Source organism: Aaosphaeria arxii (genome assembly GCF_010015735.1).
Source record: "Aaosphaeria arxii CBS 175.79 unplaced genomic scaffold BU24scaffold_5, whole genome shotgun sequence".
Taxonomy (NCBI): domain Eukaryota; kingdom Fungi; phylum Ascomycota; class Dothideomycetes; order Pleosporales; genus Aaosphaeria; species Aaosphaeria arxii.
In genome coordinates this window covers 2461507-2475895 of record NW_022983478.1, presented here as the reverse complement: position 1 = coordinate 2475895, position 14389 = coordinate 2461507, and the positions used below count along the sequence as shown (strand labels likewise).

The 14389-nt window shown below is 51.4% G+C and overlaps 4 protein-coding genes across 4 annotated transcripts; 3 read left to right on the top strand and 1 right to left on the bottom strand.

Moving 5' to 3' along the window:
• Nucleotides 1–7: 7 nt before the first annotated feature.
• BU24DRAFT_423947 (uncharacterized protein) lies at nt 8–1507 on the bottom strand. Its single transcript, XM_033528381.1, has one exon. The coding sequence runs from the start codon at nt 1375–1377 to the stop codon at nt 220–222; it is 1158 nt and encodes a 385-aa protein (XP_033383371.1). The 5' UTR covers nt 1378–1507; the 3' UTR covers nt 8–219.
• Nucleotides 1508–3130: 1623 nt separating this feature from the next.
• Nucleotides 3131–4822, top strand: BU24DRAFT_410714 (nuclear and cytoplasmic polyadenylated RNA-binding protein pub1; the record flags this gene model as incomplete). The annotated part of the gene is made up of 4 exons (XM_033526006.1): nt 3131–3499; nt 3576–3671; nt 3726–4373; nt 4433–4822. The coding sequence occupies 4 exons, from the start codon at nt 3131–3133 to the stop codon at nt 4820–4822; spliced, it is 1503 nt and encodes a 500-aa protein (XP_033383370.1).
• Nucleotides 4823–9142: 4320 nt separating this feature from the next.
• BU24DRAFT_493509 (uncharacterized protein) lies at nt 9143–10417 on the top strand. The gene has a single exon (XM_033533972.1). It carries the CDS (start codon nt 9391–9393, stop codon nt 10195–10197), a length of 807 nt encoding a protein of 268 aa, XP_033383369.1. The 5' UTR covers nt 9143–9390; the 3' UTR covers nt 10198–10417.
• An 815-nt stretch (nt 10418–11232) lies between these two features.
• On the top strand, nt 11233–13312 carry BU24DRAFT_493508 (HET-domain-containing protein; the record flags this gene model as incomplete). The annotated part of the gene is made up of 2 exons (XM_033533971.1): nt 11233–11578; nt 11674–13312. 2 exons carry the CDS (start codon nt 11233–11235, stop codon nt 13224–13226), a joined length of 1899 nt encoding a protein of 632 aa, XP_033383368.1. The 3' UTR covers nt 13227–13312.
• Between the last annotated feature and the right edge of the window lie 1077 nt (nt 13313–14389).

Below are 14389 nucleotides of genomic sequence, written 5' to 3'. Positions count from 1 at the left end.
TGCAGTAGTGTGAAACAAGGTGATGTATTATAGCAGGCGACTACATAGACTAGACTACCTAGGTAGCTAACTAAGGTATCTTGGTAAGACTCTCTGGGGTATCTATCTCTCATTTTCTCCTTCAATCTTTCTCTCACTCTAACACGCCCCTGTGTGGTTATATAACACCAATATTGCTGCCCCCGGAACGGAAATTGGTACGACTAGGCAGGTACGTGATCACTCGTCAAAACCAAAAAAGGCGTCGTCGAACTGCGTGGCTTCCGGGTTCTCGTAGTCCATGTCGAACAGGTCGTCTATGTTGTCGATTGTCGTTGGTTCCATTGTGTCGGCCATGCTGTTGGTATTGTTGTTATTATTGGTATCGTTGGTGGTGGCATTGTTGTCGGGAGCTGTGGTGGGAGCGGGAGCCGGGTCTGCGGGTTTGGGCGCCGCGGGAGGTGGCTGGTCGGTTGTGTTTGTTGAGGCGTTCATGTCTGGGAGGTCCGGCATCGCGAAGTCGAGGTCGAGGTCGGCGGTCGAGTCACCGGCGCCCGCTCCTCCGCTGGCATTTGCGTCGCCAACACCGCTACTGCCGCCGTCCTTGGCGAAGTCCTCGAGGCCCGCGAGGAAGTTCATGTCGCCTACGCCGTCCATGTCGATGTCGCCGTTGACCTGGTCGCCGCCGGTCAGGTCGCCGAACTCGGCGTCGAAGTCGAAGCCCGTGTCTGCTGCGTCGGCGGTGATGGGGGTTTCGTCGAAGAGAGGGTCGCGCGACGGCGCGTTGGATGTGTCGAGCGTTGGGGGCGCGTCGTCCATTTGTTTCTCGGGTGAGGCTGGGTTCTCTTCTGGTTGCTTGGTGGGTTCCGCGGCGGCGGCCTGTTCTGGTTCTGAGGTCCCCGTCATCGTCGCGTCTTGTGTCTTGTCGGCGGTGGCGGCTGCGTCGGCGGGTTGCTGCGTTGGGTTTGCGGGGAGGGTGTTCTTTGCGGCAGAGGACTCTGCGGCGCGGCGTTGACGCTCTGCGGCTTCGGCTTGCTCGCGCTTCTTGCGGTCGGCCTGGAGGACGGCGAGGTCTCGTCGCAGGACGGCCTGCGCCTGGTGGATCTCGTTCTCGAGTTCGTCGAGGGAGTCGTGGAAGCGGTCTTCGCCGGCGGGGACGGCGCGCTTCATCGCGAACAGCATGCGCCCGGAGCCGCCGCCTGCCTGCTGCTCTTTGAGGAAGCGGCCGGTCGAGATGAGGACGAGGTTCATCATGGCTTGCAGGTTGTCGAGGGCGACGGTCGCGGGGGCGGCGGGTGTCTTGGGTTGTTGCTGGTCTTGCGGTGGTGGTTGTGCATTTTGTTGAGCGGCTTGTTGCGCAGCCTGGGGTTTCTGCTGCTGCTGCGCGGTGGTAGCCATTGTGTAGTTGAGGTGTGGTCGGTCGGTCAATGTGTGAGGTTGGAGTTTGTCATGTAGTTGAGGGTCGAGGGGGAGTTGTGGACTTGAATTGAATGTCGAGTCCGTAGAGTGAATGAATGAATGAATGATGGGGTAACAATGGAATAAGCTTGGTCGCAAAGGCAACTTTAGATCGATTGGTTCGTGTTAGCGGCGGCCACCAACCAAAACCTTCCAGACTTGGGCTGGCTTGGTCTCCAGTCCAGGTACCCTCCACTAGGTATGAACTCACTTCACTTAACTACCCTATGACCAACGATCAACCACCAACATCCAAAGATCATCTATGTATCGTCCATCATCCTTCCCATCCCACCTAATTCAGGATAATAACCCTTCCGTCTGATCAATTACCAAATGTGTCGATATGATACACAGAACGCAATCAATGACAAATCTACGCCTCCCCCTCTTCTCTACATGTTCTGAAAATTTCAACTAACACCACGTTCCCTTGTCGATATCAGCTGTCAAATCCTCCACCATTGTTCCCATTGTTCCAATACGTTCGGCTATTGCTGGGATAAACCCATTGTCGATCATATTGAGTTTTACTAAAGTTGAACTCCCTATTATGGACAGTGAACTCTCTCAATACATTCAATAGGATGTCCGTAGTCCTTTCTGTTACTACTACGTACCACCTTAATCCTTCAATCCTACACAGCAGTATGTCTCTGGCTACGATCGAACAGTGACCGTCCTTATTAAAGGGATTCGATGCCAATTTCCAAGGCATAAATGAAGAGAGCCAGGATCATGTAGCGAATTGCCCGAATGGGAATATAATACACGAGTTGGCCCCCTCTCCTCTGTGCCAATTTTCACGTTCATTACCAGTCAATTGATCAGTTATATGGTGGGTTTTAATTATCATTATCGTCATAAATTACACTATAGAAAACAGGAGTAATAGCAAGGCTTTCCTCTGGTCTGAGGAATAACTCCCGTTTTGATTGTGTAAGATATAGGTATGTATGTAGGTACCTGAAGATAATAGTAGGAGAGACGTAACGGCCCCATCCATGATCCATCGCCTTAAACCTTAGTTAGCGCCGCCCGAGGGTCTCAATCCGCCGCCCATCCATCCAGTGAACAGAACCTCCCTCCTCGCTCAGACGCCCTCCCACCTACAGGTTTACAGGCTACTACTGTCTACCTAGTTAACTGAATAATAGCCTCTTCTACCTACAGGTTGCTATTCTCTGACCTCTCCTCCTCTCCTCTCCCTCTCTCCCTCACCCCACAAGTGGACCAAGCCCAGATCAGCTTTCTATCGTTGTCAGGCGTCGGTTTCTCTTCTCATCCCTCCTGCGCAATTCTCTTTCCTTTTATTTTTTCCTCCTTCCCTTTTCCTTGTGCGTTCGCGTTTTCCACTCTTGCTGGTTGACGCTGTTCCCCATTCCTTCTTTCTCCTCCCGTCTCAGTCTGCTGTCTCCCGCCTCCCGCGCGAACTTCGACTTTTTACCGCCAGCTTCTTTCCCCCCCCTTCGACCCCTCATCCGTCCCCCAGCAACTCCCAGCTGTCCTCAGTGCTGTCGCAGCCTCTGTATTCATCAACAGTCTCGTTCTCAGAGCTCAGCGCATCTCGGTCTTTTTGGAAATTCCATCTTCGCGCATACGTGTGTGCTACATCTCGTCTCAAGACCCTTGTGTGTTCGACCTCAAAACTCCCATCTCGACCTCGATTCCTCGTCCATAAAACCCACCAGCCATGGCCGACCCTTCAACCTCTGCGGCACAGATGCCACCCCCTTCTGCCTCCACCGGTGCGCCTGGCTACGATGGCAATGCGCAGGGCCAGCAACAGCATATGCCTCCCCCACCGCTCGCTATCCCGCAGAACACAAACCCAATCCCCACTGCCATCAGCTCTCCCATGTCTGGCGGCGTCATCTCTCCCACGAGCGGCGGTCCCGGCTACCAAGCTCGTCGAGCTGCACCCGAACCGAACAAGAGGGCACTGTACGTTGGCGGATTGGATCCTCGAGTCACCGAAGACGTCTTGCGTCAGATCTTCGAGACCACTGGACACGTCCAAAATGTCAAGATCATCCCGGACAAGAACGTGACCGACCCAAGTGTGAGCAAACCTTCTCCCCATCGACAAAATACATATACAATCATCAGAACGCATACTAATCAGCAGCGAGCAATAGGCCAAAGGCTTCAACTACGGATTCGTCGAATACGACGACCCAGGGGCAGCCGAGCGTGCCATGTCGACCCTCAACGGACGCCGAGTTCACAACACTGTAGGTCCTCGCCCATGAGCAGGGAACCGCGAAATTGGTGCTTATCTGAAACAGGAAATCCGCGTAAATTGGGCATACCAATCCAACAACACGGCCAAGGAAGATACTTCCAACCACTTCCACGTCTTCGTCGGCGATTTGTCCAACGAAGTCAACGATGAGGTTCTGCTGCAAGCTTTCTCCACCTTCGGTCCCGTCTCGGAGGCCCGCGTCATGTGGGACATGAAGACCGGCCGCTCTCGTGGTTACGGATTCGTCGCCTTCCGCGACCGTGCCGACGCAGACAGGGCACTCAGCTCCATGGACGGTGAATGGCTTGGCTCTCGCGCGATCCGCGTCAACTGGGCTAACCAGAAGGGTCAACCATCCATCTCCCAGCAGCAGGCCATGGCCGCCATGGGCATGACCCCTACGACGCCCTTTGGACACCACCACTTCCCCACCCATGGCGTCCAGAGCTACGACATGGTCGTCTCCCAGACCCCCCAATGGCAGACCACTTGCTACGTGGGAAATTTGACCCCCTACACCTCTCAATCCGACTTGGTCCCCTTGTTCCAAAACTTCGGTTACGTCACCGAGACTCGATTCCAGTCCGACCGTGGGTTCGCGTTCATCAAGATGGACACCCACGAGAATGCGGCCATGGCCATCTGCCAGCTCAACGGCTACAACGTCAACGGCCGACCCCTCAAGTGCAGCGTAGGTTCTGAGTCGTTCCTTTTCTTTTGTCTTCCATGAAGCTGACAGGTAGAACGTAGTGGGGTAAGGATCGCCCACCCACCGGCCAGTTCGAGGGCTACTCCCCAGCCGGACAGAACCCCAACTCTGCCGGGCCCTCCCCCTACACGCCCAACCAGTACTTCCCGCAGTACAACGGACCAGGTGGTCCCATGTCCCCTCAAGGTGAGCGACACAAGAGGAAGCTCCGCTACAGGAAGGCTAATGCGCTGGCAGGCCCGAGCCCTGGAGGTCAACCTTTCGGGCAGAACCAGGCTGGCTTCGGTGGACCAGCAATGGCTCAACCCTATCAACCCCAGATGCCCGGTAGCGCTGGTGGTTACGGCCGCGGCGGCCAACCCCAGCAGCAATGGGGACAGCCCAACCAGGGCAACTTCAACCAGAACGGCTTCGGTGGTTACCAAGGCTAAAGAAAGTCCGTCTCTGCTCTTTTGGTTACGCTGTCCAATCTTTTCTTGTAAGCTGATCATCTTTACGACATATCTGGTTGTCTTAAGTTGGCGCTCTTTGGATAGCCCTCATATCCCCATCCATATCTGTCTACCTTTTGCTTATGTCTTAACGGGCTTCTACACTACCATCTTGCTATGCTCGCTTTCCATCCTTTTCCCAAAAAATCAGCTCAGTTCAGTCAAGTCCGAGGAGGACAGGCACTGGCGTGGGTCTGTCTGGTTGGAGTCACATTTGTACGTTTTCACCATCTCCGCTAGGCGGATCTGTCTCAGAGCGTGGCCTTATGTCTTTTGCGTGGATTTTCCATAATGAATCTCTCACTCTCCTTGTGCTGCATATGTTGCTTGCTTATCAAAGCCCATTTTCTAAAAAAGATGTTGTTGGCGTCTGTTCACAGGTTTGCGTGGCATACCCCTTCCTTCGAATTGTCCGCTATTGTCGAGTTTCTTGATTGATATTTGTCTTACGAATTGGGGGCGCGCTGTTCACCCGACACATTGACCTTTTTGCTGTTTCTGGATTTCCAAAAGATTATCACGGTAGATGGGTCACCAAAAGTGTTTACAATTTGTCACGACTATCACGTTCTTGACGGCTTTGGTGGGTATCGCATTTGGGGTTCTTGCTGCAGCGAACAACTTTTCCCAACGAAGGTGGCCTTGATGGGTCATCGCTTTGCTCTGCATCCTGCATAGTCTGTTCGAGCGCGTTTGGAATCAGGATGAGGGCGGTTATACCAAATAAGTATTTATGTATGATGCATTCTTTCCAGGTGGTTGTTTTTGGGACGGAAAGGGTATTTATGATGCGAGACGTGGCAGCCATGTCGTCAATGCAGAATTCTCCCTTCCACGCAAACAGCCAGAAATACGTTTATGTCGTGCATATTCTGATCAATTGAAGAGATTGCTGTGTAACCACCTACCTCATAGGCTCGGATGAGCTCATGCATCAGATCAGATAGCGCTGAGCTTTGGCCTCATCACCGTTGTTGTGCGCACGTGACAAGGTATCGCGCCGCGTCGTACCTAGCGCGTTGTGACAATTGCGAGTCGCTCACACCCCACTCCCGAATGCATTTACACGATACCCTTTCCCTCTTGCTTTCCTTGCTCGTAGCCTTCCTACTCTTCTGCATGCTCGTTGCTTTGGCGAGGAAAGGGGCCTCTTTGCGATTGCGCTCACATCAGGCATCAACACTCCCGCTGCGACCGCCACGATCGCCAAAGGCTTACGGCTACCTCACAACCCGTCCGCACTCGACCGCGATGTTCCAAAATGCTGTGAACAGGCACAGTGCACCGAAGCCCTCGCAGAAGACACCCTCCCAGCAGCAGTCCCTAAGCAGCTCCTTCAAACGCACATCGGCCACCCAAAATTCGACGACGCGTCCATTGTCAACCGGATCGGGAAATGTCATCAGACACACCACCGAGCGAAGGATATCGGGGCAACCACAGGGGATAAAGAGAGACTTGAGTGGGCTGGCTAAGGCATTGAGGTCACAGGAAAACGCATTCGAATATGCGTCCATGAGCATATCGGATAATGACTTCGACATTCCTGGCAGCTTCCATTCTGTGGCGAAACCCAAAACCAACAACAATAATAATAATAATAACAACAACAATAACACGAACCCACCACCCGTGCTATTCGACGAGAATGATTTCGATAGCGATCTGGATCTCGACATCGAGGATCCTGCCACAAAAGGAAGTGTGCAATACCCGACATTACCTACCGTGAAAACAAGCACGACAGCTAGGGATTCAGGTTACGGGTCGGTGGAACCGGACGTGCAAGCACCTGCTGGGAATGCCAGCAGTCAACCAATTCCCTGGTCTTCTTCCCCCATATCACATTTCAAGACACCACCCAAGCCGACAAAACGTCGTATGTTGCCATGGGCGTCAGCGGCTCAGATACACGCTGAGCAAATCGAGGAATTCGACTCAGAAGCCACGCAACTACCGAAGAAGAGGAAATCTGTGGGAGATGCTCATGTTACTAAACCAAAACCATATTCAAGGCCGTCACAGCCCGCTGCCACCAGTGATGTGACTGCTACGCCGCGAACGAAATCAGCGGCTGCGTACAGTTGGAATGTGACTGCAAGCGCCCTTAAACAGCAGCAAAAGTCTCTCCGAGAACAGAACAAGAAGCTGACGAAATCGAATGAGGGCAACGAGGATGAAGTCAGGAGGGCCACAAAGAAGAAGAACACGCTTCATCGCATTTTTTTGAGCGAGGAGCAACAGCAAGTGTTGAACCTCGTCGTAGAGTATAAGAAGAGTGTGTTCTTCACGGGTTCAGCTGGTAAGTGCTTGAATAGAGCATTTAAGCCAGCGTCGCTCATTCGATACAGGTACTGGTAAATCCGTTCTTCTACGGGAAATCATTGCAGCTTTACGGAGGAAGCATATCAAAGAGCCAGACCGGATTGCATGCACTGCCTCTACCGGACTTGCTGCCTGCAATATTGGCGGAGTCACACTCCACAGCTTCTCTGGAATCGGCTTAGGGAAAGAGTCTGCGGAAGATCTTGTCAAAAAGATAAGAAGGAACCAGAAAGCCAAACAGAGATGGCTGCGCACCAAGGTCTTGATTATTGATGAAGTTTCTATGGTGGATGGTGACCTTTTCGACAAGCTGGAGCAAATCGCAAGGACACTTCGCAACAATGGTCGACCATTCGGCGGTATTCAACTTGTGGTGACAGGTGATTTCTTCCAATTACCACCCGTCCCCGACAGTGGTCGACAAGCTAAATTCGCATTTGATGCTGGAACATGGAACACTTCCATTGAGCACACAATTGGTCTTCACCATGTGTTCCGTCAGAAGGATCCCGCATTTGCTGCCATGCTCAACGAAATGCGAGAAGGGCGCTTATCCGAAGCCTCGATCAGAGAATTCAAGAAGCTTGACCGACCCCTACCGGCAACCGAGGATAACATCGAAGCTACCGAACTCTTTCCCACACGACAAGAAGTCGAACGTGCGAACGACGTACGGATGCGGCAATTGCACGGTCAAGCACAGATGTACGATTCGCGAGACGGAGGGACGCTGGCCGACAAGGGTCAGCGAGACAGGCTACTTGCCACATGCATTGCCCCTGAAACCGTCACATTCAAGAAGGGTGCCCAGGTGATGTTGATCAAGAACATGGACGAGACTCTTGTCAATGGATCACTTGGAAGGGTAACGGGGTTCATGAACGAGGCAATGTTTGAGCTTTACAAGAAGAATGAGGAAGCCTTCCTCAACGGAACAAGCGAAGGTCCTACTGAAATGGAAATGCGAGCCCAAATGAAAGGCGCACTCTTGGGCTTGAACACGCAGCAAGTCTACCCCGTCGTCCGCTTCACCATCGCAGACGGAACGACCCGCGATCTCCTCTGCAAACGGGAGAGCTGGAAGGTCGAACAACCCAACGGCGAAGTCCTAGCGTCCCGCGAACAGATCCCCCTGATCCTCGCCTGGGCACTCTCAATCCACAAAGCGCAGGGACAAACTCTCGAGCGCGTCCGCGTCGATCTCGGCAAGGTTTTCGAAAAGGGACAGGCGTACGTCGCGCTCTCGCGTGCCACGAACATGGCGGGTCTCCAAGTGCTGCGGTTCGATCCCAGGAAGGTGAACGCGCACGAGAAGGTGCGGGTATTCTACTCGCAGCTAAGCAGGGCGGAGCACGCGCACGAAAGCAACAAGAATAGCACGATTTTGGGGAAGATGATGAAGCAGAAGAAGTCGGCGACGAGCTACGAGCAGGACTACGTAGGTTGAGACAGACAGACAGAGACAGGGAGATAGATCGTCCGAGACGCATGCCGGACGGCTAGAGGTGTTGAGAGATGTCTCACTATTAGTTGTCTCTCGCTCTCTCTTGGAAATACTACAATCAATCGGGGAGTGGTGGTAGTATTACTTAGCTACGTAGCTAGCTAGCAAGTTTTAGAATTGGGCAAACGGTTTGACAATAGCATGTCGGTTTTGCCATTTGTTAACACACCAACCACCCATCTCAATACCCGGATTTTTAGATTAAATCATTTTTCAACTCTATCAAATGTTCTTTTCTCTGTGATTTTGTGAACCAACGCTATGCTTTCTTTTCTTCGTTGTTCAATGAAGTGACTAGTCACTCGAAGTCAGTTCCGACAAGATATTCCGACATTTCCGCAACGAAAAAGGTTGGAGTGAACAGACCACCCATTGGCCCCGTCATACTCTCTTCTCCGCACCGCAAGGCTCAAGCTCCGCGCATCCCCCTTCTTAAGCTCTACTTAGACCCTGGCACCTTGAAGAAGGACAGACGTTCGCCCAAGTCTTTTTTCTTGTCGCTCAGACTGCGAGATTGAACAACGCACAACGGACGACGGCTTGCGAGCTACACAATTACCCATTCATACACACACTTTTACAAGCACATCCTTCCCAATTCCCAGCTTAAAACCTGCGCTCGCAATCCCACCCACCCACCGCGACGCCGCGAAGGCGAAACGGAAGAAGCGCAATAAAAATGTCGTCACTAACAACCTCAACCCTCGAATCCCACATCGCCTCCCTCCAATCCACCCTCTCGTTCCTGACCTCCGCGCTCGACGACCTCGACTCCTCTGGCCCCCATGAGACCTCCGATCGCGATCCAGAGTGGCTCGCCACAGACCTCATAAGCCTGAAGGGCAAGACCGGCATGCTCGTCGACGAGATGCGCCGCGTGCGGAAGAGGATGGTGAGCGAGGGCGTAAGACCCGCGCCTGCGGCGTTTGGGTCGCCGGGGGGTGCGAAGAGGAAACGGGAGCGGGAGAGGTTGGGTGATGGGGAGGGAGGCTCGAAAAGGTTGAGCATTGAGGGCGTGAAGAGGAACTCTTCTCCACCCCCGGCTGAGACTCACGGCGCCGACGTAAAGGATGGTGGGGAGGAAGAAGAGGGGGGAGCGGAAGGGGGGTACCAAGTCCAGTACGTCGATGTGTCGGCGGAAGTTCACAAGCGGCTGAGGGAGTCGCGGCTACGACAGCTCATGGAGTCGCCGAAGACAGCTCAAAAGAGGAAGTTCGACGACACGGTTGGTTCTGGGGATGAGGTGGAGCTGGAAGGAGGGGACAAGGAGAGGGAGGTGGAGTTGTTGCTTAGGAGTCCCCAGAAGAAGATTAAGATGATTGGGGGGTTGCAGCAGGTTGCGAGGTTTTTTTCGCGGCGGGGTGCTGGTGAGGATGGGGAGAAGGGGAAGGAGGGTGGTGGGAGTGGTGGAACGACGGCGAAGAGTGTGACGAGGGGGGAGGATGAGAGGGAGGATAGGGGGAATGTTAAGAGGAGGAGGATATGAATCGCAGATGAAGATCGATTCCCAGAGCGGTGTACCAACAATCATTTGTAATATCAACATTCTTGCATAGGCGTGTATTCTCAGGGCAGCATCAGCATTCAGCATGGCTTCAGCATCAATTAGGCCATCAAGTGGTCGATTCCGTAACACTTTGCGGATTGTATAGTAATTTATCAACCTGAACTGTCCAGCAGGACAATCAAGTCACAATAAAAGCTCCATCCATCATTCATTCAGCCTCCCTCCTAGTGATATTCCTTCATGCATGTTTTTACTTGCAACTCATTCTCTGAGACGGAAGATACGGTTCCATTCCATTTCAACTTCACGGTGTTAGACTAAGCTCATATTCGCCATACATCCATGTTCCACGGCTCCAGATATCACATATTCAAACTCTACGATACAGGTGAATTGAGTGGCTCATCTTTGGCAGTCTTTGGGTAGAAGAACGGAACAGAAAACAGCCTCTGGAGAATACCTGGATGGACCGCCAAAATATTGGAAACCAGACGTGGAAGTCGTCAAGCGAACTATACAATTCGCTCTAGTCACAGAATGGCCTGAATAAACAAGTATCTTTCTCAAGAATTACACGAATCTGGACGAAAGCAAGTTAGCTCGCCGCTATATTGAAAGCCAACACTTGAGACAATACTCTCTATGGGACTAGAATCCAGCATAGACAAGGGAGGTACGACACTGATATATAAATCTTAAAGAAGTGAGAAATGGAAATAATGAACAAGTTGGCATGAAAAAAGTAAGGACCGAGAATGAGACGATGTGGTTAAGAATTCGCACTATTGTAAGGTAGCTCACCGGGCCTATAGGGTAAGGGTAAGAATTATCAAAGTAAATCAACCTGCTCGGCGCGATGAGACGGATGTGGTTTTCAAGCAGGGCTGCGAAAAGGGCACGGCATCAGAAGTAAATCACATGTTTTTCCCCAAGGGAGAAGAGGCGGGGTCATTCTCTTCGTTACTCGAGGGCATAGAACCACGTCAAGCTGATAGTTGGACTAACCATAACATTATGCTTCTCAACAAACGCTATATTCCGCCTCCAAAGAGCAATGCCACCTGTCAGCTATGCCAGGACCTTCATATTCCGGTCCAGGGGACGGGGAAAGATCATTATGGCTCTTTGGGCATTCGACTCCAGGACTTACCCATCGCAGCTAAGAATGGATGTGTCATTTGCGATTTCCTCTGGGCATCTGTCACAGAGCTCTGCGCCCCGCTTAAAGGATTTCCCCCGCTCCCAGAAGAGGAAGTCTTTGGCATCAGACTTTGCTCAGTCAAGCGGGATGGTCCGCTAATTATTAACGTGCTCACTGAGTATGCACATTGTCTAGATCTAGAGATGTACGTGCGACAAGGTATGAAAGATTTTGAAAGCCTCTTATCCCTGATCCAACGAAGGCGCCTTTACCGAATCCATGATTGCAAAGCGCATAAGTATTGACTTCTATAGGACCTCTTTCGAGTTGGCCACTAGTTGGGCCAGCTCGCGATGTGTCGACATCTGGCTCGTCCGAGGAGTGCGTATCACTCGCGATGCGATGGATTGATGAATGCCTAAGTCAGCATGGTGCATGCGCGAAAGAAACCAATCCAGTCCTGCCGTCTCGGGTATTAGACGTTACTAATGGGAAAGATCCGCGTTTGCGTATTACTGGTAATCAAGAGCGCGGAAAATATCTTGCGCTGAGTCACTGCTGGGGTGGCAAAGGGCATTTCAAGACGGAATTGTCGTCTTTACAAAAACGTATCCAGGGCATCCCGTTCGCAGAGATCCCGAAAACGTTCCAAGACGCGATAACAATATGCCGTCTTTTAGGCGTTGACAGTCTATGGATAGACTCACTTTGCATTATTCAAGACTCCGCAAATGATTGGGCTGAACAAGCTGCTCAAATGAGCAGCATATATGCAAACGCATTTGTCACGATATCGGCAGATGGGGCGGCAAACAGTTCAGAAGGATTCCTTGCGAACAAACTTCGAAATATCAAAGTACACAGACTTTCTATAACGGGGTCACACTCTGGAAAGGAAGAGCTGTGTATTCGAAGGAAAGGCTCAAGCGGTCGAGACTCTTTCAGCCATCATGCCTGGGCTGGACCTCAATGCAGCCCATTGGCAAGTCGCGGGTGGGTGCTTCAAGAAAGCGTCTTGTCTCCCAGAATCCTACATTTCACGACAGAAGAGCTTACATGGGAGTGTTCTACCACCTCGCAATGCGAATGTCAATGTTCGCCACACGCATTCGAGGCCGAGGAGCCCCTCAGAATAAGCATCGATAACCTACCTTTCCACCAGCGCTGGCATATGTTGGTCGACGAATACACTGACCGTCAGCTCACCTATTGGACCGACCGTCTGCCAGCAATCTCAGGGATTGCACAAAGTATGCAGAAATCGACTGATTCAGAGTATTGGGCCGGGCTTTGGAGCGACTCGTTTCCTTACTGTCTGTTATGGCGATTTCTTGACCGTCACAAGGATATTACAGGTACCACATGTACAAATAAGCGTGTCCAGCCCTATCACGCGCCGACTTGGTCTTGGGCATCTATAACAGGCCGTGTTTCGCTCCCCTGGAGATTTCCAAAAGTGGTTCAACCTCAGTCACTTGAAATCAAATGCAAGCCTGCGACTTCCGATAGATTTGGCTCTTTGCAATCAGGGGAATTAATAATGGATGGATTCCTCGTAGAGATTGCGATTAAAGAAAGGGATGACCGTGAATTCCTTGGAGCTAAATATCATTGCTTCTCGAAGATAGCAGTGGAAAATGAAAGTCTCTCTGCCAAGCTTGTACCAGACGTTGACGGCGAAGAAGACGAAATTATACTCGACGATCGTCACTGGGCCTTAGCCGTTACAGAGGATTACGATGGCATGATAGCTCTGCGGGCTTCTTCTTATCGAATGGGTGCGTATGAGCGCATTGGCATCCTGGACATCGAAAAACCAAGGCAATGGGTAGACATTGCTCTGAAGCAACGTATTGTCATTGTCTAGAGAGCAGCGGAATCATGGGATTGCTCCTCACCGACGGAGTGAATGCTAGTACAACGAAGCCAAAGTTCGCCGATCAGCCATATCAGTGGTTCTAGGGAAAGCGAAGGTAATGAGCTATGAGGGCCTTGAGGAGACACTATGTTATACAGGAAGAGAGGGTAACGTTTTCATAAAGCGGATGTTTGAGATGTGTCGAACGGTTATCAGTATTATGTGGGCATGAGTGATTATGTAATATGAAAAGGGGTGCCTAACACATCGTCCTACCTTACCAATTCATTGAACCAAGGAATGGTAGCGCTAAGGATCGTTTTAAAGTTTCTAATGCTGATTATATACTTGCCCATTTTGGAGGGAAAATGGAAAGGTTGTTTATAGGTGGTGCACTGTTTGAGGAAGACATCGGAGAGTGTGACGGGTGATGTTGTATACGCGGTCTACGGTGGAGCTTTGGAAGTGAAATTAACGGTGGGGATGTTTGGGATACACAATTAAGCTCTTTTGTATTTCCTATGCAGGAAGAATGAGAGCAAATAAAAAGACAGGAAGAAAATGATATTGTATCTATCAACGCAGCCGCCGTACCAATTGTCCGCAAGCAGGTTATGGGGCTGGGTACGCTGTGACATCTCTACTGTGGATGACTTTCTCAAGGGGTAGACTCGCTGGCGTTAGAGCAGCGCTTTACTAGGACTTGTTGGAGCGAAGATCATCCAAGTGGGTGTAGCACACGACATCGAATTCCAGCTTCCCGAATCGCGACATCAGCATCTTGCCAATGTCGAGTCTTCCATCCACTGCATCTGTCTTCTCATACACATTGAAGCCAGCGAGATAAAATTGACATTCTGCTTCATTTCTTTCTTGGAGGTAGGAGACATTCATTTGTTCTCGGTGTTGAGGACTCCGCCTGTGGTCTACTCCCTCCGGCCAATCCATCCGTCATCACCACACATATCTGTTTCCAACCCAAACGGTATGTTGTGTATATCAGAAGAGAAGAAAAATGAAAGTAACGTATCCCCCTCCTCCCCCTTCGTACCGACGCGGGAGACCTCTACCCTCTACTTCAAGAATCAGATCGCTCAGGTCTATACCCACACATGCCCACACCACCGTTTCTTCCCTTTCATCCCCTTTCACTACGTTACGTTACGTCCACA